Raw genomic sequence first — 24,514 nt, 5'->3', positions numbered from 1 at the left:
TTTCCAGAATCCAGGCAAAGCCATCCCCTAACCTTTGGTTTGCCCCATAGCACTCCCTCATCACTCTTGGGACTGAGACTGCGTATCCTTCCGGGCAGGATGCTCCCTCCAAAGTCTCCCAACACATGCCACATCTCAAACTCTAGCAGCCTTGGGCCTCGTGTCCCCGAGCTCAGCCCACTACCGTGAGGGATGGACTCAACGAGATCCTAGAATTTAAAGAGTTTTATTGAGGCGATGAGGGCAGACGCAAGTCATTCCTCTACAGGCCCGGCTCCCAGCAATAGCCTTAGGGCCGGGCCTGGGGCCGGGGCTGGGGCTGGGCTTCCAGCCTGACCCTCGGAAGGGACACAACCTCGGTTGGATAATCCTCACGGTCTTGATTCAGGACCCCCAGAAGTCTTCCTCCTACCGGACTCCTGTCTCAGTCCCTTGGGCCTCCGCCACTCTCTGACCTCTGCCCCACCACCTCCTGGAAAAACAGTTCCTAAAGCAGTTCATGAAACTGCTGCCGAGCCTATCAGCGGACTCCCCGGCGAGGTGGCTTTTGAAGAGCCGCTTCTTGGGATGCGTATGCAGGCTGGAACCTTGGAAGATGCGGTTGCTGAGGCGCCGAAGCCGGGAGACAGCCACCTGGGGCATGCCGCAGCCACGTCCACGTTCCTGAGTGCCGCGACAGCCACAGCACGGACGGTGGCCACGGGATCGTTGTTCAGAGCCCGGAGGGCTGTCGGAGAAAGAAGAGGAGGCTCAGACACTTTGAACCGCGCCCCACCCCTCCCCCTAGAGTATCCCGCTCCATCCCTCATGGTGGGAGACCGCTCAGAAGAAGCTAAAAAAACTGGTGTTTGTTCTGAAAAATGGGAGGCCTGAGAGCTATCAACGACTTTAAAAGGATGGGAAGCTTTTAGATTAATTAGAGGAAAAGGGTACTGCTCCTCAGAAGAAGGAGGCCCATCCCTGCGGCCAACGAAAGGGAAGACTGATCCTCAGGGGCATCACAGGGGCTTTTTATTGGAAAGACGAAACGCAGCTGCTGGTGCAAACGGCTTCCCCACCCCCATCAACCAGTTCCATGGGTCTTCTGTGAAACCTGGCCCTGGACTGTGCAGAAAGCATGAGAGGATTATAGGAGGAGTGAGACACAGGGTCCCTCGCCCTGAGGTCCAGCACCTAGAGTTCCGATGAGCTGAACCAGGGCTTTCGGAACCGTCGATCCCAACCGCAGAAACCTCCGCTCAGAATCGGTACACAATGGCACCAGTGTCCCGAGGACCATGACGATTGGCGATCCAAGAACTAACAACCAGTACTCCAGGTGCTGGAATCTCCGAGCAGTGGGGAGACACAGAGGAGTTTGCCTTCTCTATGGGAATTATCCCTTTGGCTTTCTCAGGGAGGCTGCAGAAAGTTATAGCTGTCTTCCGACCCGCAACTGGTCTTGAGGGACCACTGAGAACTGGTGGCCACTTACCTAATGGCAAAATGTCAGAGGTCCACAGACAGAGCCCCGGGAGAGGAAGAGGACGGGGAAGGATGGAGAGGGAGAGGAATGGTGAAGCAGAGAGAGAGAGCACTTGGAAGGATAGGAGCATCAGTGGGAGAGTCTAGATGGAGGAGAGGGGAAAAAAAAGTCTTTCTAGGCCTTGGTGGAAAATGCAAAGAAATCTCCTGTCCCCCGCGATCCCTCAATCTCTCCCAGGGCCAGGAGGCCGAGAGGTGGATCGGGCAGGATCTGTAATTGATGTATTATATCTGTAATTTGCTATATCTGTAATTTATTTATATTAATGTGTGTCCTCCTCTAGACTGAAAACTCATTGTGGGCAGGGATTACATCAGTTTTAGTGTTTATATTGTACTCTCCCAAGAGCTTAGTACCCTGCTCTGCAATCAGTAAGCTCTCAATAATATGAGTGAATGAATGGATCTCAAGGGAGAGGGTATGGATCTGGGGAGGGTCCCCATTCAATTCAATTTCAATTCGATCATATTTATTGAGCGCTTACTGTGTGGACTGCACTGTACTAAGCGCATGGGAGAATACAGTACGACAATAAACAGACCCATTCCCTGCCACAATAAGCTTACAGTATAGAAGGAGGGAGACAGACAACGATACAAATAAATAAAATTATAGTTATGTACATAAATTCCGTGGGACTGGGAGGGGGGAATAGCAAAGGGAGCAAGTCAGGGCAACACAGAAGGGAGTGGAAGATGAGGAAAGGTGGGACTTAGTCTGGGATGGCCTTTCGGAGATGATGTGCCTTCAAAAAGGCTTTGAAGTGATGGAGAGTAATTGTCTGTCGGATTGAGGAGGGGAGGGTGTTCAAGGCCAAAGGTGAGATGTGGTTTAGGGGTCGGTGGTGAGACAGGCTAAATGGAGGCAAAGTGAGAAGGTTAGCACTAGAGGAGCAAAGTGTGTGGATGGGTGTAGAAGGAGAGAAGCGAGGTGAAGTAGGAGGGAGAAAGGTGGTGGAGGACTTTAAAGCCAATGGTGAGGAGTTTTTGTTTGATGCAGAGGTGGACGGACAATCACTGGAGTTTTTTGAGGAGCAGGGTGAGTGACATGTCCTGAATGTTTCTGTAGAAAATGTAGAAATGTTTCTGTAGAAAAATGTAAAGTGAAGTGTGGACTGGGGTGGGGATAGACATGAGGCTGGAAGGTCAGCAAGGAGGCCGATGCGGTAATCTAGGTGGATTAGGATGAGAGACTGTATTAACATCTAAGCAGTTTGGATGGAGAGGAAAGTGCGGATTTTAACGACGTGGTAAAGTTGGCACCGACAGGATTAGATGTGGATTGAATATGTGGGTTGAATGACAGAGAGAAATCAAGGATAACACCAAGGTTTTGGGTTTGGGGGCCAGGAAGCATGGTGGTGCTGCCTACACTGATGAGAAAGTCAGGGGGAAGACAGGCTTTGGGTGGGAAGAGAAGGAGCTCCGTCTCGGACACGTTACGTTCGAGATGACCGGAGGACCATCCAGTAGAGGCTGTCCCGAGCCAGGAGGAGATACGAGACTGGAGAAAGGGAGAGAGATCAGGGTAGATGTAGATTTGGGTATCATCCACACAGAGGTGGTAGTTGAAGCCACGGGACTGAATGAGTTCTCTAAGGAAGTGGGTGCTGACGGAGAATAGAACTCAGAAGGAAACTGAACCTGAAGGACCCCACATTTAGGGAGTGGGAGGCAGAGGAGCAGCTCGTGAAGGAGACTTAGAATGAATAGCCAGAGAGATAAAGGAGAACGAGGAGAGGACAGAATCGGTGAAGCCAAGTTCGGATAACGCTTCCAAGAGAAGGGGGTGGTCTACAGTGTCGAAGAAGAGTAGGAGGGAGTAAAGGTCGTGGGATTTGGCAAGAAGGAGATCACTGGTGACCAGTGAGAGGGTGGTTTCTATGGAGCGAAGGGGACAGAAGCCAGATCGGAGGGGGTCAAGGAGAGAATTGGAGGAGAGGAATTTCCCACCTCTGCCACCAAGTCACGTTTGGTTAGCTTTGTATGTTTGGGTTCCACCAAAGAAGAAAGACTGGTTGGGGATCCTTCTTGCGTGTGGCCGAGTCTCCACCCTGCCATGGGGTCGGTCCTGAGAAAGGGCGTGCCCCTACCCTCCAGCCCACGAGGGCCTGCCCTGGACTCACAGCTGATCAGCAGCTCCACATCCTCCTCCTGCACATGGATGAGGCTCATCCTCTTGATGGTCAGTCCTGGGGGCAGGAATTGACTCGCTGACCTTCCAGAGACCCCACCGTTCACCAGCCCACTCCAAGGAAGTTGGGGATCTCAATCTACCAGTGGTACTCATTGAGTACCTACTCTGTGGCAGAGCACTCTACTCAGTGCTTGGGAGAGTGGTAATAGAGTTAAGTAGATCCAAACCCTGCCCTCCAGAAGCTTATACTCCCACAAGATGGAGGAAGCCCCTGAATTGACAAACTGCAGTTTTGGGAGGGTTTTTTGGACGGTATTTGTTAAGTGTCCTACATGTGCCAGGCAACTGAAACTATTGTTTTGGATACGAAAACTTCTCACTCTAGGCTTCAAGGCTCTCCATCACCTTGCCCCCTCCTACCTCTCTCTCCCTTCTCTTTTTCTACAGCACTCCCTGCCGCACGGCTCCCGCTCCTCTGCCGCCCACCCCTTCACCGTCCCCCGTTCTCGCCTATCCCGCTGTCGACCCCCGGGCCACGTCCTCCACGGGTCCCTGGAATGCCCTCCCTCCTCACCTCCGCCAAACTAATTCTCTTCAAAGCCCTACTGAGAGCTCACCTCCTCCAAGAGGACTTCCCAGACTGAGCTCCCCCTTTTCCCTCTGCTCCCTCTGCTCCCCCTCTACCCCCCTTTCACCTCTCCTCAGTTAAGCCCTCTTATCCCCCCCTTTTCCCTCTGCTCCTCCCCTCTCCCTTCTCCACCCCTCAGCATTGTACTCGTCCGCTCAACTGTATGTATCTTTATCACCCTATTTATTTTGTTAATGAGATGTACATCACCTTGATTCTATTTATTTGCCATTGTTTTAATGAGACGTTCATCCCCTTGATTCTATTTATTGCTATTGTTTTTGTCTGTCCGTCTCCCCCGATTAGACTGTAAGCCCATCAGAGGGCAGGGACTGTCTCTATCTGTTACCAATTTGTCCATTCCAAGCGCTTAGTACAGTGCTCTACACATAGTAAGCGCTCAATAAAAACTATTGAATGAATGAATGAATACAAGATAATGAGGTTGGGTACAGTCCCTATCCGACATAGGGCTCATGATCTTAATAGCCATTGTGCAGATGAGGTAACTGAGGCTCCAAGGTCATATAGAGAAGCAGTGTGGCTTAGTGGAAAGAGCCTGGGCTTGGGAGTCAGAGGTCATGAGTTCGAATCCCGGCTTGTGCCACTTGTCAGCTGTGTGACTGTGGGCAAGTCACTTCACTTCTCTGTGCCTCAGTTACCTCATCTGTAAAATGGGGATTAACTGTGAGCCTCACGTGGGACAACCTGATGACCCTGTATCTCTCCCAGCACTTAGAACAGTGCTCTGCACATAGTAAGCGCTTAACAAATACCAACATTATTATATAACACTCAACTGGCAGAGCTGGGATTAGAACCCAGGTCTTTTGACTCCCAGACCTGCACTCTTTCCATTAGGCCATGCCGCCCTCATTCATCTGCCGACGAGAGCCGGTGGGAAGGCAGGAAGAGAGAGGGGACTTGGCTTGGGAGCATGGACGGGGGAGGGCCCGGAGAGGGAGACCGATGGGGCTTAAAAGCCCAGGGGCTCCAAAAGGGGATACCAAGTCCAGTAGTGAGGGTGAGAGCAGGACCCGTGTCAAGCCAGCTAGACTTATCAACGTCCCGCAGGAGTAGAGACTCTGGGTCAAGGGGAAAGACCCTGCAAGTCAGAAAGGTGGAAGAGAAGGCTCCTCCTCCCCGGCCTTTCCGATGCCATTTCCATCCTGATCGTTTTTCTAGGACCCCAGGGTCCTAGATGAAGCTTCCTTAAAAGGGGACACCCTGTCAGGGAAACAGGAGGCCAGACCAAGCCTGGCCCAGTTCTAACCCAGCTGGGACGGTGGAGGGGGCAAGGGGAGAGGTGGAGGGCGAAAAATGAGAGAGAAGAGGATGGGTGGGTCTCAGCTGTACCGATGAAGCTGGCCGCCGCCTCCCTCAGGAAAGACTGGGGGCTCTTCAGGAAAGCCAGGCTCTGCAGCAAGAACTCCCCGACCATGTCCCAGTGATTGACGGTCTGCGGAGACAAGGAGTCTGAAATCCTGGGCCGAGGGAGGGGCGTTCAGCAGGCGAGTCGGGTGGGGAGGGATCGGGGACCAGAACGCCTGGGGAAATGGGAGAAGCGTGGCCCAAGAGGACGGAGGAGGGCTTCGGGAAGGAAGCAGAATGGGAGACGTGTGAACGGATGGAAGCCGTGGTCCCTGGGGGTCCCAGCTAGGCAAATCTCCACCCTTGAGCAGAGGCCTGCCCGCCACTCGCCCCCGCCCGCCGCCCCTCCCCCAAACTGCCCACTCACCAGGTACTTGCATGCTTCCGCCAGGACCTGGATGTGGTCACTCAGGGTCATGTGCTGGAACATTTGCATAGGGGCCGTCCACCCCATCACCCGGGCCAGCGCAGTCAGGGCCCCTCCACAAGCCTGAGTGCGGCACAGCAGAGCCCCGGCGGCTGCGGGAGCGGGGTACCCGACCCAGCCGAACCTCACCCTCCCTCCGCCCGCCTGGATCGGGAGCCCAGGTGAGCCCCGGGCATCCAACGGGACAGGCACAGTGAGAGCGGGGGCACCTGGTGAAACAAAGGGACCTGGGTGGTGGGCAAGCCAGGGCAAGGGTGGGAGGAGCTGGGGGAACAGGGAGGCTGAGCACTGCGGCAGACCAGAGACAGGCGAGGGACCGCTGAGCGGGAGAGGTGGCGGGCAGAACCAGGGCTGATGGGATAGGATGGGACAGGATGGCTCCCGGCAACCACTAAACTTTCTTCCCCAGCACGGACGGGGTGGGGTAGGATGGGTTGGGGGGTGGGGTAGGATGGTGTGGGTAGACGAAATGAGATGGGGGTGGTGGAGTGAGGAAGAGATTGGGAGGATGCTGTTGAGAGGGGCCGAGGTGGGACTCTGACCTTGACCACTCGAGTTGTTGTCCTGCATGCTGAGCAGCAGCGCACCATAACCACAGATCTCCCTGCGCAGCTTGGAGCGCGAACTTGTTACACGCAGTGCAGCATCCGGCCAGAGCCGCCGTGGCGGAGATGCGCACCCCGCATCGCTCCTGTCGGTGCAGAGGGCAGAGGGTGGATGGCAAGAGGGAGGAGGGGCAGAAGTAGGATGGAGGACAGAGGGATAGGGGAGGTCAGGGGCAGAGGGGCAGGCCGGACTGAGCTCGTCAGCAGGGGAGGGAACCGTTTCGAGGGACAGAACAGCGGCAAAGGGGCTGTCAGGTAAACTGAGGGCTGCTTGCCCCACTCTCGGGCCTCCTCCTCCTCCTCCTTCACTAGCTGCTTACTCTCCCACAACAGTGTCAAAGAGCACTTCCCCCACTCCTCGGCCCGCCCTCCTCCCACACCCGAATCGCTAATTAGTAATAATGATTATGGTACTTGTTGAGCCAAGCACTGTTCTAAGCAACTGGAGTAGATACAAGTTAATCAGGTTGGACACAGTCCCTGTCCCATGTTGGGGCTTACAGGAATGTCTGTTTGTTGTTGGATATTGTACTCTCCAAGTGCTTAGTACAGTGCTTTGTATACAGAAAGCGCTCAATAATACAATTGAATTTTACAGATGAATGCAACTGAGGCACAGAGAATGAAGTGACTTGTCCAAGTTCACGCAGCAGACCAGTAGCCCGGCCTGTGTTCTATTCACTAAGCCACTGTGCTGCTCCGAACTTGTCAACCCCAGCACAGAGGAGTCCTTCTCCAGCCCAGAGCATCTGGATCCCAGGCTGGGGGCAGCGAGGGAGTGAGGAACTTGGCTCCATTGGACTTTCTCTAGGTGAGAAGCACATCCCTCATCAATTCCTATGTCTTGCCAAGGGGTATCCTCTCCAAAATACACTGCTGCCTTATGCTGTTCCCTCCCCCCATTGCCCTCCAAGGCCCCTGCCCCAGGCCCCCTGCCCACACCCAGCCCCCGAAACTAGACCCCTACATCATTGAATGAGCGGCGGGCGCAGTTGCTGGGAGATGCTGGAGAAGGCCACTTTGGTCTCCTCGCCATGGCCAGTGCAGATGACATTGCGCATCCCCTTCACGGCCTGGATGGTCACCCGCTTCCTCCTCCTTCAGGAAGCCTCTCAGAGAGGGGCAGCATCCCCCTGCAGGGCAGCCCACTGCCAGGCAGAGGGACCCGTCTCACTCCAGTCCTGTCTGGGCATACTACTGGGGAGACTGGGGGAGCTGGAGCCCCAGGGAAACTGGGGGTTGGAGCCTGAAGGCCTCAAAGAATCCAGGGAATGTCAGGGGAGGGGGGCCCTAATGACCAGATACAGCTCCTCTCCTCCTTCCAACTCTGGGAAAGAGGTCCTGGCTCCCATGGGAGAGGAGGATGAGCAAAAATAATAATAATAATGATTAATAATATTTATTGGTATGTTTGTTAAGGGCTTTACTTTGTACCAGGTACTGTACTAAAGCACTAGGATGGATACAAGCAAATTGGGTTGGGCACAGTCCCCGTCCCACGTAGGGCTCAGAGTCCTCAATCTCCATTTTACAGATGAAGTAACTGAGGCCCAAGAGAAGTGATTTGCCCAAGGTCACACAGCAGACAGGTGTCAGAGCCGAGATCAGAAGCCATCAGCACAGTGTTGAGAACATGGGGAAGAAACCCAAGGACTTCGCCCCTCCAAGAGGTAACAAACCATCTTTTACTTCCGTTACTTTCCGATTGATGAATTGCATTTGATTACTTTGAAATGGAGGGTGGCTTTTCCTCCAGGGGTCTGTCTTACCCGCTTCAGATTTGAGAACTCCATGTGGGTCAGGGACTGTGTCTTACTTAAAGTCCAGCCCTTAACACCGTGTTTTACTCCTTAGAGGCACTAAATCAATGATTGTGACTGATGAAGACTGGGGCTCCAGGGGTGGGACCAGGGACATCTAGGTGAGATGGATTAGACATGCCCCACTCGTCGAGGGTTCCCTGCATCTGGATGCCAGCTTTCCCCTTCATCAGCCACCCAGATCCCTCCGTTGGCTTCGTCCCGCTCCTCCTCTCCCCTCGCCGCCACCCGCCTCCACGGCCACCCAGTGTGGAGCGATCTCACCTTCCCGGGTGCAGCGCCAGTTGCTGAATCCCCGCAGCACCGACCTCCCTCATGAGGGGCTCGGCTCCCTCATCCACTTTGATCATCTGGGCCAAGAAGTCTTGCTCCGGGGTCTCGGCCACGGTGCGGTGCCACAGAAGCTGCGGGGAGACGAGAGGGAAGGAGGGGGAACTGACCTCGATCCGGACAGGGTTTTCTGACCAGAAACTCTGCCCACCTCCCTCAGCTCCAGAAGCCAGAGCCTGTAAAGAGGTGGTGGAGTTAGAGCGGCCTCCACCCACGTCCGGCGGGTGATAGAGCCCCGCCTGGCCAGCTCCTACCTCCTCAGCAACTGCCCGGGAAGGTTCAGAGGAAATGGGGTGGTTTCAGAGGAAATGGGGTGGTCGGGGTTGGGGCCGGGAGGGGCCCCCACGAGTGCGCTCGAGAAGAAAGGATGGACGGGGCTTGAGGATGGAGCCAAAGGATGGGTGGATCGTGGGGTCGGCAGCAGGCCATCAGGTGAGGTGACCGGACCAGCCGGCGGGACTCTGGGGCCTGGAGCTTTGTCCAACTGCCGGGCCCCTTACGGGCTCCGGAGGCGGAGCTGGAAAAGCCAAGCCCTCCAGCAGCGCCTCACCTGAGCAAAGCAGGCCCTGGCCATGGTCTGCTTCTGCTCATTCTGGCTGTTGAGGAGCGGGCGGATCTGGTTCAGGATGCGGAGCAGGATGCGCGGGGCACAGCTCTTCACCATGCCACTGGAGGAGACACGTTGAGCCGGAACGTTAGCCGCAGGGAGGGCTCCGGCTCAGAAAGCGGCCGAAGCCAGAGTTTCGGGGAAAAGACGGTGAAGACCGGGAGGCTGGGGGGCTGGAGACTGTTAGGCGATATCGATTAGGAGGCTGGACACTCTCGGTAGAATCGACTGGGGGCTGAGATTGGTGGTTGTATCGATTGGAGGCTGAGAACTTAGGCAGTATCGATTGGGAGGCTGGAGAGTTAGGCAAAATTGATTGAGAGACAGGACCGTTAGGGAGGCTGGAGACTGCTAGGTAGCACTGATTGGAGGGTGGAGGCGATTAGGTAATATTGATCGGCGGGTGGAAAGTATTACAGAGTTTTGATTGGGAGGCTGAAGACCGCTAAATAGTACCGAGTGGAGGCTAGAGCTGGGAGGTTTAGGGAAGAGAGTGTTGGCCTCTCACCTCGTCAACTCTATGACCCCTAGATAGAAGTCCCTGGGGCTGGACAGCAGGTCCCAACCCCGATGTTGATCAACGTGAGCAATCACTCCCAGGTACTCTGCAGCCAGGAGTAGCGTTCTCAGGACCTCCAAGGCACAGCTGCAGGAGGCAGGGGAGGGCCAGAGTGGGGAAGAAGCATCTGAGTGACCACAGGGCTTCCCAGCATCTTGCCCTGACATTCTGTTCAGCCACATCCCCAGGCCCAGCCTCCAGCCCTCCAGACTGAAGTTGGCTGCCTGAGGGGCCAAGAGTCACTGGACATGCCCCAGGATGTCTTCAGGTGGCATAGGAGGCCTCAGGGAGCAGCGGGAGCAGGAAGGAGGATTTGAGAGTGGGACAGGATCCTGGGTGATTATGGGAGGGAGGGAAGGAGAAAAGGAGAGACGAATGTGTGAGGGAATGAAAAGAAGAGCATTTTGGCTTGTGATGGGTGTGAATGTGAAGGTCAGGGGAGAAAGCGAGGGAGTGGCTAGGTTCCTGGGGTCAGTGAGACGGGGTGACCGGCCCACCCACTCCCACTGAGGGGAGGAGGATGAATGAGTTAGATGTGTGCATGCAAAAGCGTGTGAACCGCATGGCCCCATCCGGAAGAGTCCTGGAATCTCCCGGGTGGGATGCGAGGAGGCTATGGGGAGGGCAGGGGGTCATTCTGGAGCATGTGGGCCCCTCACCTGGCGGGGTCATAGACCTTGCCCTGGCCCCCAGAGAGCCCTTCCTTGGCGGTATACGACCATGCACGGGGGGACGTCCTGCTGGATGACCTGGTTCAGGTGGTTGAGCACAGCCAGGAGAAGCCGGGGATAAAGCTCCTGTACGGCCGCCTGACACTCGGGGCCCGACAGCATCTCACACAGGGCACACGTCACCTGGGGTGGGGGTAGCAGGCCCGGGCCTCAGCTCCAGACCTCTCCTTTCTAGGCTTGAAGACCCCGCCCCCGCCTCCTTCCTTTTCCTCGTCCCCCAGCAATCCCCTCCCCTGCAGGTGCCTAGATAAGCAGGAAACGGGCGACTCCGCTTCATTTCCCTCTCTTGCCATTGGGCCGCCTCTGATCAATCGCGGGGTCAGTTGAAGACAGGCCACGGTGCGAGGAGGCTCTGGCCCTGATCCCAGCCTCGGTCCCTTCTATGCCCTACCTCAAACTCCAACCACTTCTCTGAGAATCCCAGGCTTTGATCTACAAGCCCTATTCCCCCAACTTCATACCCCAAACCGGTGGCCCAGAGCAAGCCCGTCTAGCCTAGACGTAGAGTTCCAAGAATCATCCTCAGTCTCTACGATGCCACTCTTCCCCACTCCCCGCCCCCAGATCCACTTTCCCTCTTCCATCGCTCAGCTTTCCGGACCCCTGTAGTCCCCCCGACCCTTTTTCTCTTGAAGCTCTAACTTCCTCGGTCCCTCGGCCCTGGGGCCCCGCCGCTGACCGCCACGGGCTGAATGGAGATCTCGGCCTCCTCCCGGCGGGGCTCCTCCAGGATGGTCATGAGCATCTGCAGGACGTTGAGCGTGGTCTCCCGCCGGGTACCCAGCCCCCTCCACAGCTCCATCGTGGTGCTAAAGAGACCAGAGCCGCCGTGCCGTGAAGCTCTCGTGGCTTTGCGGTTCTGGCCGGCCTTACTCCACGGGTTTATTCAGCACTTATTTAGTGCAGAGCACCGGTACTTAAGTGCTGGGAGAGAATACACGGTGGGAACTAGATGCGGTCCCCCGTCCCTCAAGGGGCTACTGGAGAGAGGGCCCAAGCAAGGGGACCGGAGGACTGGGAAGCAGCCCAAGAAGAAGAGAGGGAGGAGTGCTGGGTTCAGGTTGGGGAGGAGGCATTGTTCCCCATCCCTGTTAGATCAGTGGGGCGGCGGACGTGGAGGGGCAGCGGAAGAAACGCCCATACCTGCCCAGGGCAGGGGCCGGGCTAGTAGGGTGGCGGCACCACTTTCGGGTGTTGTTGCCAGCGAGCACACAAACAGCCCGCCAGCACCTCCTGCCGAGAAGCCATGTCCACCAGGGGTGCTGAGCCGCTCATAGATGCTGTCGATGATGTCTCCGATCTGGAAAAGCAGATCTGGAATCAACTCCCTCCCTGCGCTTCTTCCATCCTCCCCCAACCCCTTCAGCCCCAGCCCCAGCCCCAAAGCCAACCGCAGTCCCAGCCCTGCCTCAGTCTCAGTCCAATCCCACCCCCAACCTTAGGTCCAAGCTCAGTCCCAGTTCCAAGCCCCAGCCCCAGGTTTAACCTCAGCCCCGGCCCCAGTTCCGGCCCCAGCTCCAGCCACAACCCCAGCCTCAGCCCCAGCCCCAGCCCCAGGCCCTGAAGTAATAATGGACGTCACTGAGCACCTCTTGGATGCACTGCACTATACCTAGCCCTTGGAAAAACACAACAGAAGCACAAGACCCAGTCTCTATCCTCCATGAACTTACACTCTAATGGGGAAGACTGACAGATGAGCATTTTCAAATAGAGTGATCAGAATGAATAATTTGAAGGTCTAATTCATGAGACACATTCAATAGTATTTATTCATTCAATAGCATTTATTGAGCACTTACTATGTGCAGAGCACTGTATTAAGCGCTTGGAATGTACAAATCGGTAACAGAGACAGTCCCTGCCCTTCGACGGCCTTACAGTCTAATCGGGGGAGACAGACAGAAGAGAACAGTGGCAATAAATAGAATCGAGGGGAAGAGCATTTCATTAAAACAATAGCAAATAAATAGAATCAGGGTGATGTACATCTCATTAACAAAATAAATAGGGTAAAGAAGATATATACAGTTGAGCGGACGAGTACAGTGCTGAGGGGATGGGACGGGAGAGGGGGAGGAGAAGAGGAAAGGGGGAAGAGGGTTTAGCTGCGGAGACGTGAAGGGGGGTAGAGGGAGCAGAGGGAAAAGGGGAGCTCAGTCTGGGAAGGCCTCTTGGAGGAGGTGAGCTTTAAGTAGGGTTTTGAAGAGGGGAAGAGAATCAGTTTGGCGGAGGTGAGGAGGGAGGGCGTTCCGGGACCGCGGGAGGACGTGGCCCAGGGGTCGACTGCGGGATAGGCGAGAAAGGGGGATGGTGAGCAGGTGGGTGGCAGAGGAGCGGAGCGTGCGGGTGGGCAGTAGAAAAGGAGAAGGAGGAGAGGTAGGAAGGGGCAATGTGATGGAGAGCCTTGAAGCCTTGGAGTGAGAAGTTTTGTTTTGTGCAGAGGTTCATAGGCAACTACTGGAGGTTTTTAAGAAGGGGAGTGACATGCCCAGAGCGTTTCTGCAGGAAGATGAGCTGGGCAGCGGAGTGAAGAATAGATTGGAGCGGGGAGAGACAGGAGGAAGACACATGTACACGAGGGCTGAGGAAGGGAATAAATGAATACAGAAGTGGCTGTTGGGTTGAGGTTGCTATTTCAGCTTTCTGGGAACAGCACCCCCACAGTGCCGGGGGGGAGTCTCGGGATCCCCAGGAATCCCTTCGGAGATAGGTTTCCTGGAGTTGCTGCCCCAGGATCTATTCTCTCCTCTTCTGGTCCCATATTTTTTTTTGATAGTGTCTCTCTCACTCTACCTAGGACACTGCCCTCATCTTGGGAGCTCTGGTCTTTGCCTTTGAGCTAGGTACTCGGGGTTCCGCCTATTCCACTGCCGCGGTCTCAGCCGAGAGCCGGGCAGGGGGACGGCTCGAGGGCACCCGCCTCCTACCTTCAGCACGTCTCTGCCCCGCTCCTGCAGGATGGATCTGAGCAGTTGCCCCGCTGCCAGGGAGACCTTAGGCCGGCTTGTCCGTCAGGCCATCTACGGCTGTCAGCACCAGGGTGGTGAGCTGAGATGGAGTAAAGTACTCTGCGAAGGCCTAGGGCAGAGAGCACAGGTGGGAGGGCCCCATGGCCCAGCAGCAAGGCCAGCTTGGAAGCCCATGGGGCAGGGAGAAGAGTTGAACTCCTGACTCCTAGGTCTTCTGGAGATGAGGAGGCAAGGCAGGTCCCTCTCCTCTGGAGCCCTTCCTGGCCTAGTGCTCTCGTCGAATCCTACACATCCCTGCCCTCATCAGCCAAGCCAGGAAGGTCCTCAGGGAGCGTGGCGATTGGGAGTCATGGGTGGGGCCATGGGAGAAGCTGGGGGAGGAGAATTAGCCCTAGGAGATTCTGGGTACACAGCACAGGGGCGGGTGTGGGGGCCATCTAGCAGGAGTGAGTGGGCGTGAGGCAGGAGTTAGGGTGACCAGTAGTGGGGGCTTAAGGCTAAGGCTTAAGCAGCTGACAAAGGGGGTAGTGGTGAGGCTAGACTTCTTAGGATAATCTCTAAGCGACAAGGCTTGGGAGTGGAGATAAGAGATTAGGGGCCTAGAGGTGTAGGGAGGGGATTAGATAACGCGAGGACAGGCAGGGAGAGCGTGGAGCGGGTGTCTGTGGGGTGGAAGGAGAAGTTACCCAAAACAGAAAGTGTACTGAGTGGAACCCCTGTGGACAAAGACTTTATCTCCCAAGTGAACATAACCCTGTGTCCCGGGGACAAGAAGTGACACACACTCAGGCGGATCTGAGGCTCGCAGAACCCCACCTCCCCGCTGACCTTGGCAATCTCGGGAGTGTTGTTGAAGAACACAGAGGGACTGTAGATACCCTCTTCCTTGGATCCCTCGGCCCGCTCCCCCTTCTGTTGCCGCTCCAATCCTGGAGTATAGACATTTCCAGAAAGTCGTCGGACTTCCTGCTGTCCTCGCCCCAACTCCGCCGGGACTCCTTCCTTCCCACCAAATCATCGGTCAGTGGTATTTACTGAGCATATACTGTGTGTACTGTTTGAGGGGCTTGACAGTCTAGTGGGGAGACAGATGTTAAAATAAATTACAGATGGTGGCTGAGGGGCAAGATATGTACCATTTGAATAATTGATACTCACTCCACTCTCAGTCCCTGAGCACTTATATCCATATCCATATTTTATTTATTTACATATATGTGTATGTATATATATCTAGCTTCTCTTCTACATTGTAAATTCCTGGTGGTCAGGAAACATGCCTACTAACTCTCCCAATAAGTGCTCAATAAACACCACGGATTGATTCAGTTGCCTTCCAATGGCTTTATCCCCATTGCTTTCAAACATGCACATTCATTCAGTCACATCTGTTGAGTTCTTACTGTGTGCAGAGCAATGTATTAAGAGCTTGGGGGAGTACAGTATAAGAATAAACAGAAACATTCCCTGCCCACAGAGACTTTACAGTCTAGAGGGGGGTGGGGAACAGACTTAAATAAATAAATAATTTACAGATATGCACATAAATGCCGTGGGGCTGGGAGGGGGGATGAATAAAGGGAGCAAATCAGGGCACTGCAGTTGGGAGTGGGAGAATAGGAAAGGACGACTTAGTCAGGGAAGGCCTCTTGGAGGTAATGTGCCTTCAGTAACGCTTTGAAGTGGCGGACAGTAACTGTCCAATGGTTATGAGGAGGGTGGGCATTCCAGGCCAGAGGCAGGAAGTGGGCGAGAGGTCTGTCCCTGCGATGACTGAAAACCCCTTCCCTTGATCCCATGGCTCACTTCAGTTATCACCCCATCTCCCTCCTACCATTTCTCTCCAAAATCCTTGAGCGAGTTGTCCATTACGCACCGTCTCAAGTTCCTCTCCTCCATTCTCTCCTTGACCCTGTCCCAATCTGGCTTCTGTTCCCTTCACTCAATAGAACCCACCCACTCAAAGGTCACCAATGTTCTCCTTCTTGCCAAATCCAATGGTGTCTACCCCATCGTAATCCTCCTCATCCTCTCAGCTGCCTTCAACACTTAGACCAGCCCCTCCCCCTGGAAGCATTATCCAATCTTGGCTTCACCGACACTGTCCTCTTCTGGTTCTCCTCCTATGTCTCTGGCTGCTCATTCCCGGTTCCTTTCATGGACGCCTCTTCTGCCTTCCACCTCCTAACAGGGTGTGTCCCTCAAGGTTCAGTTCCGGGTCCTCTTCTATTATCCATCTCCCTTGGAGAACTCATTTGCTCCTCTAGCTTCAAATACCACCTCTATGTGGATGATTCCCAAATCTTCATCTCCAGCCCTCATCTCTCTCTCCCTTTATTCAATCTCATATTTCCTCCCACCTTCAAGACATCTCTACTTGGTTGTCTGGCTGACAACTCAAACTTAACATGTCCAAAATAGAACTCCTCTTCTTCCTACCCAATCTTCTCCTCCCGCTGATTTGCCCATCACTGTAGACAGCACCACCATCCTTCTTGTCTCACAAGCTTGTAATCCTGGCACTACCCTTGAGTCCTCTCTCTCATTCAACCCACATATTCAATCTATCACTAAATCCTGTTGGGTTAACCTTCCTAACATCGCTAGTATCTGTCCTTTCCTCTCCATCCAAATTGCTACCTCATGAATCCAAGCACTTATCCTATACTGCCTCGATTATGGTACCAGCCTCCTTGGTGACCTCCCTGCCACCTGTCTCTGCCCTCTCCAGTCCATAATTCACTCTGCTGCCCAGATTATTTTTCTATGAAAATGTTCAGTCCATGTTTCCTCATTCCCCTCCAGTGGTTGCCCATCCACCTCCGTGCCAAACAGTAACCCCTTTCCGTCTGCTTTAAGGCACTCGATCACCACACCTGCTCCTGCCTCATCTCCCTACTCTCCTGCTACAACCCAGCCCACACACTTTGTTCTTTCAATGCCACCCTTCTCACTCTACCTCAATCTCATCTATCCTGCTTCTGACCTCTGGCACACATCCTGCCTCTGGCCTGGAATGCCCTCTCTCTTCATAGGCGGCAGATGATTACTCTCTCCACCTCCAAAGCTTTACCAAAGACACATATCCTCCAAGAGGCCCTAAGAGGACTAAGCCGCTCAATCCCTTTTCTCCCACTCCCTTCTGTGTCACCCTGATTTGGTCCCTTTATTCACTCCAACAGCATTTATGTATACATCTATAATTTATTTATATCAATGCCTGACTCCCCTACTGGACTGTAAGCTTGCTGTGGGCAGCCAAAGTGTCTGTCATATTGTTATATTGTACTCTCCCAAGCACTTAGTACAGTGGTCTGCACACACTAAGTGCTCCGTAAATGATACTGATTGATTGAGAGATCATGCCTACCAACTTCTATGTTATCGTATTCTTCCAAGCACGTCATACAGCGCACAGTATTTTTTAAATGGTATTTGTTACGCATCGGGAAATTACTAAGCATTGGGGTAGACACGAGTTAATCAAGTGGGACACGGTCCATGTCCCACATGGAGTTCACAGTATTAATCTCCATTTTACAGATGAGATAACTGAGGCACAGAGAAGTCCAAGTGGTAAAGCTGGAATAAGAACCCAGGTCCTTCTGAAGCCCAGGTCCGAGTTCTACCGACTGGGCACACTACTTCTCAATGAATGTCATTGGTTGTTTATTATAAGTGTACCTACATAAGTGTAATGGGGCTGGGAGTGAGTAGTTAAGTGTTCAAAGGGTCCAGACGTAAGTGAACAGTCAATGCGGAGGTGGGGAGGGAGGGAATGAAAGGTTAATCGGGGAAAGCTTCTTGGAGGAGATTAAATTTTAGTAGGGCTTTGAAAGTGGGGATAGTGGTGGCCTGTCAGATGTGAAAGAGGAGGGAGTTCCCGGCCAGAGGCAGGGTGTGGGGGAAGGGTCGGTGGCACGATGGAAGAGATGGAGGCACAGAGAGTAGCCTGGCATTAGAGGAGTGAAGTGGGAGAGGTCCCCGGCTTTTTCTCCCCCGCCATCGAAGATGCAGCCGAAGGCGATTGGCTTTGAGGGGAGCTGGAGCTTTGGGGCAGAGTTTGGAGTGGCTGGGGTCGGGAATAAGGGCTGGGATCTTGGAGGGGGCTGAAGTCATGGAAGCGAGGGCCCGGCTTTGCATCTCCAGAGCATCCATTATGTTCCAGGGACAGTGAGGCCATTCAAGGAGCCGGCCCTTCTCCTCCCCTTTCTCCCTGACCCGTACCTCTTCTACCACTGCTACTAATGGTGATGATAATAATGATAGTGATGATAATAAATATAACAATAAGGCATTTGTTAAGTACTTATTACGTAAATAATAATAATAGTGATGATACTAAAAATAATAACGAGGCATCTGTTAAGCACTTATTATGTACCAAGAACTGTACTAAGTGTTGGGGGTTCTAATCCCGGCTTGGCCACTTGTCAGCTGTGTGACTTTGGGCAAGTCATTTAACTTCTCTGTGCCTCAGTTACTTCATTTTTAAAATGGGGATTAAAACTATGAGGCCCATGTGGAACAACCTGATTACCTTGTATCTCCCCCAGTGCTTAAAACAGTGCTTGGCACATAGTAAGCGCTTAACAAATACCAGCATTATTACATAAGATAATCAGGTCAGATCCAATCCGTGACCCACATGGGGCTCACAGTCTAAGGGGAGAGAGAGAATGGGTTTTGAACTCCCATTTTACGGATGAGAAACCTGAGACCCACGGAAGTTAAGCGACTTGTAGCAGACAAGTAACAAAGTTGGAATCGGAAGCCAGGTCGCCCGATTCCCAAGCCCGTGCTCTTCCCAGTAGACCCCAGCGCCCCCTTCCCCTCTCGCCCCCACCCCGCTGAGGCGGGGTTTCCTTACTCTTCTTGTGCAGCAGAATACAGTGCAGGTAGTAGACCGCTTGGGAGGCCAGATAGCTGATGTTGTCCACGGGGTCCTGGCAACGCATGGCCAGCAGCCGCACGAGCCGGCCCAACCGGCTGAACTCCATCACCTCCTGGGGATGTGGGGAGGGACCAGGGGCACAGGAACGTCTCCTTCCTGGCCTCCAGGACTGACAAACGACCACCCAGAGGGAGGAGGGGCACAGGGGCTGGAGCATGGGACTAGAGTGTGGAGAATCTGGAGTCAAAGGACTGGGAAGAATCAGAAGAGTGGAGGGCTGGGGTTGAGACCGGAGGGGTGAGGAGGGAGTACGTTCAGCCACCGAGGGAGCTGGGAAAGACGGGATTGGGAGATGCCCCCCATCGATCCCCTTGGAGCTCCCGGGGGCTGGGAGAACAAGCCTCCGGGGCAACAAGCTGGCCTGTCAGCAGGCTGGACAGTAGTAAAGGAAAGCATGGAGCAGATTATTTGGGTTCCTGCTCTGCAGGGACACTGGCTCCTCTTCTGCTGGAAGACAGGGTCCCTGAAATCCCCTCTCCCGAAGGCTCCCCTCCCTCCATCCTCCCGGTCTTCTGGGTGGTCGCCCCCTCCCAAATCCCCCCTCCACCGGCGGCGGAGCGGATGGCTCACGTTGAAGTTGGCCGGCTTGGCCGCGAAGCTGAGGATGCGCACGCTGCACCACATGGCCCGTTCCCGCTCATGGTCTTTCTGGGAGTTAAGCCAAGGGTCCAGGTTCTGGCCGGGATAGGTTGGGGGACGAGGGGAGGACAGTGAGGAGAAAGAGGAGGAGGAAGAGCAAGTGCTCAGCTGTGGCTCCAAAAGGAAGCGAGAGAGTCCTGTTCTGTTGTCCCCTCACTCCCCATCTGAAGTGCAACAGAAATCCTCCATGGGAACCCAAGTGGCCCTAGGTAGCCTTCCCTTCCGGACCGAGCCCTCCCTGAGGCAAGTTAGTCCCGGCCCAGTTCTCTAAACCTCCTTCTCCTCCTCCCGGGGTCTCTGCCCAGCCTAGATCCAGGAGGGACGGTCACAGGGTGGGGCCTTCTGGGCCTCAGACTGGGTTAGGGTCTCCTGTGTCTTTTTGGAGAACATCTGCACCTTTCCCCCTTTCCCTGAGTTGCCATTCCCACTCTTCATTCCCCACTTTTGAACCCCTCCCGTCTCTCCCTCTGCCCCCCAAGCTCCAGCCCCAGCTTCAAGCTCATTTCCATCTCTCTCTCAGCCCCCTGATGATGCCCTGACTCCCTCTTCAATTCTCAAGGGGTGATCCCACTGTCTCTATATCCCAGTGTCACCACTGAATTCCAAGCCTGGTTCTACACTCTGTCCGTATAGTTCATGCTACATAGACAGCAGAGAAGCAGCGTGGCTCAGTGGAAAGAGCACGGGCTTTGGAGTCAGAAGTCATGAGTTCGAATCCCAGCTCTGCCACTTGTCAGCTGTGTGACTGTGGGCAAGTCACTTAACTTCTCTGTGCCTCAGTTACCTCATCTGTAAAATGGGGATTAAAACTGTGAGCCCCACGTGGGACACCCTGATTCTCCTGTGTCTACCCCAGCACTTAGAACAGTGCTCGGCACATAGTAAGCGCTTAACAAATACCAACATTATTATTATTATTATTATTATTATTAAGAACTTACTAAGGCCAGCCATTAAGAGCTGAGGTAGATACAGGCTAATCAGGTTGGACGCAGTCCCTGACTTTCATGGGGCTCACGGTCCTTGCCGCCCCATTTCCGGGCCATCCCCTGCCCTCCATCCCTCTCTTGCTGATCAAGGATTCTCCTTACTTCCAAGCAGTTCTGGATACGACTTGGCAATTCCATGACCAGTCCTTCCAGCATTTTTCTCAAAGCCTGCAGAGTATCTGAGTACAGAACCTGGAAGGGGGAGAGGATCAGTGCAGGAAGGTGGGAAATGGGGAGATGGGATGGAGGGGAAAGGAAGAGTCAGGCTGCACAGGGAATAATCCTGAATAATAACTGTGGTATTTGTGACACGCTTATTATGTGCAAGGTATTGTATTAAGCACTGAGGGAGACACATGATAATCAGGTTGGGTACAGTCCCTGTCCCTCTCAGACTAAGTAGGAGGGGATAGGATTTAATCCCTGTCTCACAGGTGAGGGAACCTAGTCTCAGAGAAGTGAATGACTTGCACACAGCAGATAAATGGTGGAGTGGGGATTAGAACCCAGGTCTTCTGACTCTCAGCCCTGTGCTCTTTCCATTAGGCCATGCTGCTTCTTAAGGGGCATGGAATCTCTTTTCAAAAGTCTGGGATCTCTGGTCAGTTGGTCTTCCCACTTCCGACACCATCCCTCATTCACAAGATTTCCCACTCCTGCCCCTCCTCGGGTAAGGGTGGAGAGTCTATTCCCATTGTATTCAGGGAGTGGGCATCTGTTGTGGCAGTGGAGAGAAGAAGGAGAAGGAAACCTAGTAGCCCATGGTGATAGGGGAGGGTGGAGTCTGGTCCCACTAGGTCAGGGGAGGGAGGAACCCATTGCTTTTTTGTGGTGCTGGGGTGGGAATGCTGGTGGAGGATGGCTCCCCAGTGCCCCAAATCAGGGAGAAGCTTATTACCATGGTGTCTGGGGAACTCGGGGAGCCGGACGCCTCCTTCGCCATCACGTCCACCGGAGGGAGAGACAAGACGCTGCTGAAACAGGTCTTGAGCACCTCCACCCTCTGCTCTATTACCAAAGGGGGCTTCAGCTTCCTAAAAGAGACGGCGGTTTTAAAGAGGTGCTTGGAGAGGCTTGGAGGTTGGGGAGAGGAGGACAGTAAGAGAAAGTGGGGAGGAAGAAGAGGGGGAGAGAGGTCAAAGAAAGAGAAAGAGAGGAGAGTGAGGAAGAAGAGAAAAGAGGAAAGAGAGAATAAGAAGCAATCCATCAAAGGTTCAAGAAAGGAGACAAATGGGCCAAGGGCCGGGGAAATAGGAGAGGAAAGGGAGAGAGGAGAGAGAGAGATAAGGAGAAAGAAAGGAGAGGGAAGAGGAGTGGAGAGAGATACCATTGGGTGAATGATGATTAAAGAAGCATAAGTGAGAAAGGAGGGAGACTGGGAGGGCGGAGGGGGAGAGAGAGAGAGAAAGAAGAAAAAGAAGAAGGAGCAGGAGAAAGGCGGCCCCAAAGCCATATCTAAGTAGCTACCTGAAGATGTAGATGACAGTCATTGCCTGCTGCCGCACAGGACTGACTAGCTTTGTCAGTGGTTCCTCACGGATCAGGTCCTGAATAATAATAACAACAACGATGAAAATAATAATAATTATTATTATACTTTAGTGACTACTATGTGCCAAACACTGTACTAACCTCTAGAGTAGATACAAGGCATTCAGGTTAGATGCAGTCCCTACCCACATGGGGCTCACAGTCTAAGTGGGTCAGAGTAGAATTTAATCCCCATTTTACAACTGAGGGAACTGAGGCACAGAGAAGTGAAGTGATCTGCCTGAGGTCACTCAACAGTCATGTGGAGGATCTGGGGTCAGAACCCAGGTCTTCTGACTCTTGGGCTCACGCTATTTCAACTAGGCCACACTGCTTCTCTAGAGAACCCAGAGGGTAGTCGTAGGATCAGGGCACCTCGCTAGCAGTTCCTCTCCTCCTCAGCCTTCCATGCACCAAAGGAAATCCTTTCAGAGACCACCCACCAAGCCTTTCAACAAACATCTTCCTTCAACCCAAGGACTGGGTGTTCCTCCCTTCTACCATAGCCGAAACCAAGTGAAGAAGGGGCATCTCTTTGTTCTGTTATATTGTACTCGCCCAAGCACTTAGGACAGTGCTCCGCACACAGTAAGCACCCAATAAATAGGAATGATTGCTGGACTGATCTCTCACGTTCCCTCTCAAGGAACTGAGACCTCAGGTGGAGCCAAGCTCCTCCCCGCTGGGGACGCTGGGGTGCTTAGAGTCTGGGCCCCCGATCCGGTCGGGCCTTCCCAGAATGACTCACCACCATGGAGGCCACCACAGAAGTTTTGTGGGGGAAGTCAAAGTTTTCACAGTGGTCCAGGGATCCCACGACATCCGTGAACATGGCCAGACCGCTCAGGTAACTCAGCTTCAGGTTTCTGTCCTAAACCACGCAGGAGGGGAAAAGGGATGGGGGCGTGGGCCGGATCAGGAGCCTGAGGTGCCGTGCTCGGGGAACGATGGCAGCCGGGACCATCCCGAGCCAGAAGGGAACGGTCTCTTTACCTCCATCGGGGTGCCGCCGAACGGCACCGCCGATGAGTCTCTTCTACCCTGACGTGGGCGGGAGGAGCGGGGAAGGAGGGATGGAGGGCAGGAGGAAGGGAAGGAGCAATGCCAGGGGACACTGGAGAGACAGGCTTGCCGGAGTGGTGACTATCTTAAGGCAAGATGGAGAGAGGAGGCCCTGGGCACCTTGACCACAATGCAGCTGTGGAAATGTTCCAACATGTGGGTGAGGATGAAGTCGGCGTGGGGCAGGATAGCTGTCTGGGTCTCCACGGCCATTTGGCTGTAGCACAGGTAGATGGTGTGGAAGAGGCTCCTCCACTCCGGCTGCTGCTGATCCTGCCCAGAGGTTGCGGGGCTCAGCCGCTACTCCGCCATCCCCATCGCCGTCGCCAGAAGAACCACCCGCCGCAGTCCCCGCTTACCACCTCCGCCGCCGCTGATTCCACACCCGCGCCCCCCGCCGCCATCCCCACCTTCTATCGCCACCGCGTCACCACCGTCACCCTCACCCCCGCTGCTTCTACCACCACCAACTCCACTGAGACCCCCAGAACCTAATCCCAACTGCCCCTGCAACTATAAGGAAACTAGTTCCCAGAGAATGGAAAGGCCCCGCCCACAGAGGGGTGAATGGGGGGCTGGAGACGGGTGAGTTAGCGGGCGGGGGTCCTAGACAGAGACGCGAGGGTGCGGTGGGGGGCCCAGATGTGGAGGTGGGAACGGGGCAGAGTCCCAGGGGCCGTACAATGCTGAGATTGCAGATGTTGGACTGGTTCCCATTGACGAGCGTGGAGCTGAAGTCCTGCAGCACTTCGAGAACCACGCTGAGGTGGAGGGTGGACACCAGACTGACAGTGGCAGCGATGCCCTGAAACAAAGCCCGTGAGGACTCTCCCTTCTGGCCCCGTCCCTCAGTCCCAACCCCAGGGGTTGGCCTCCCCCCGATGTCCCTCTGCCCACGTTCCCTCCTCGCCTGGGACCTCTCGTCCCCACCCCGCCCCCACCACCGTGCTGCGGCCCCTCCTCATCCTCTCTTTTGAGCCTCACCTGTTTCTCAATCTCCTTGGTGTGGGAAGTGCTCAGCATGACAGCCAGCAGGGTCTTCACCACCTCAGGGTCCCGGGCCACCCTCAGAGTGGAGCCGTAGAGCTTGTATAGGAAGGCCTGAGCCGCGGGCGGGAAGACGGGGACGGGACACAGGATCAGACCCGGGGTATGAGGAGGTCCTCTTCATTGTAGGCAGGGGCTGGGCCCGAAGTGCCTACAATCCCCACTCCCGGGTGGGCATTTGGTAAGAGAGGCTGAGGTGTGTACAGAGCAGAGCTGGAGAGAGCTATTGGTCCCCACGAGGACCAGGTTTCAAATTCAGGAAATACCTGGGCCCTCCGTCTCCAACACCCCAGCCTCTAGGAGAAATTCCAGGCTGAGGTAGCCTGGACCGGATTGACTCTGCCTCCCACCTCAGGCGAGGCTCCGGGCCTGACACTCCTCACGTTCCCCGGAGCCTGGCTCACCTTCCTCTGTGCCGGCTCCTGCTGACACTGGATCCTCTCCAGGATGACGCTGCACAAGTCCTTCAGCCAGGAGTCATCTGCGATGCCCTCCACCGAGCGGCCTGCAAACTGGGCACGGGAGGTGGCGGGGCTAAGGGCCCGGGGGAGAGAGGCAGGGCCACGCAGGAGAAACCAGAGA

At 54.6% G+C, this 24,514-nt stretch overlaps 2 protein-coding genes and 1 long non-coding RNA gene across 3 annotated transcripts in view; all 3 read right to left on the bottom strand.

Moving 5' to 3' along the window:
* Positions 1-210: 210 nt before the first annotated feature.
* On the bottom strand, positions 211-6,403 carry LOC114805408 (maestro heat-like repeat-containing protein family member 6). The gene is made up of 4 exons (XM_029060985.2): positions 6,028-6,403; positions 5,646-5,748; positions 3,651-3,716; positions 211-727 (listed from the first exon to the last, which is right to left on the bottom strand). Exons 1-4 carry the CDS (start codon positions 6,112-6,114, stop codon positions 498-500), a joined length of 486 nt encoding a protein of 161 aa, XP_028916818.1. The 5' UTR covers positions 6,115-6,403; the 3' UTR covers positions 211-497.
* A 3,019-nt stretch (positions 6,404-9,422) lies between these two features.
* Positions 9,423-11,579, bottom strand: LOC103170021. Its single transcript, XR_003757831.2, has 4 exons — positions 11,419-11,579; positions 10,668-10,862; positions 9,958-10,095; positions 9,423-9,510 (listed from the first exon to the last, which is right to left on the bottom strand). It is a non-coding gene; the product is annotated as an uncharacterized LOC103170021 (long non-coding RNA).
* Positions 11,580-11,686: 107 nt separating this feature from the next.
* Positions 11,687-24,514, bottom strand: part of LOC103166611 (maestro heat-like repeat-containing protein family member 1) — a 43,650-nt gene continuing 30,822 nt past the window's right edge. The window contains exons 19-31 of the mRNA XM_029059882.2: positions 24,337-24,444; positions 23,870-23,986; positions 23,568-23,690; positions 23,006-23,158; positions 22,572-22,694; positions 21,761-21,840; positions 21,192-21,327; positions 20,396-20,485; positions 19,236-19,340; positions 18,582-18,717; positions 14,540-14,640; positions 13,670-13,820; positions 11,687-12,039 (exon numbers count right to left, since the gene is read on the bottom strand). Coding sequence (XP_028915715.1) covers positions 13,737-13,820; positions 14,540-14,640; positions 18,582-18,717; positions 19,236-19,340; positions 20,396-20,485; positions 21,192-21,327; positions 21,761-21,840; positions 22,572-22,694; positions 23,006-23,158; positions 23,568-23,690; positions 23,870-23,986; positions 24,337-24,444 — 1,356 coding nt within the window. The 3' untranslated portion in view covers positions 11,687-12,039; positions 13,670-13,736. The remainder of the gene's footprint in view (positions 12,040-13,669; positions 13,821-14,539; positions 14,641-18,581; positions 18,718-19,235; positions 19,341-20,395; positions 20,486-21,191; positions 21,328-21,760; positions 21,841-22,571; positions 22,695-23,005; positions 23,159-23,567; positions 23,691-23,869; positions 23,987-24,336; positions 24,445-24,514) is intronic.

This window comes from Ornithorhynchus anatinus, chromosome 3 (genome assembly GCF_004115215.2).
Source record: "Ornithorhynchus anatinus isolate Pmale09 chromosome 3, mOrnAna1.pri.v4, whole genome shotgun sequence".
NCBI classification, from domain to species: domain Eukaryota; kingdom Metazoa; phylum Chordata; class Mammalia; order Monotremata; family Ornithorhynchidae; genus Ornithorhynchus; species Ornithorhynchus anatinus.
The sequence above is the reverse complement of the archived record's forward strand: the minus strand, read 5'-3'. Positions and strand labels throughout refer to the sequence as shown.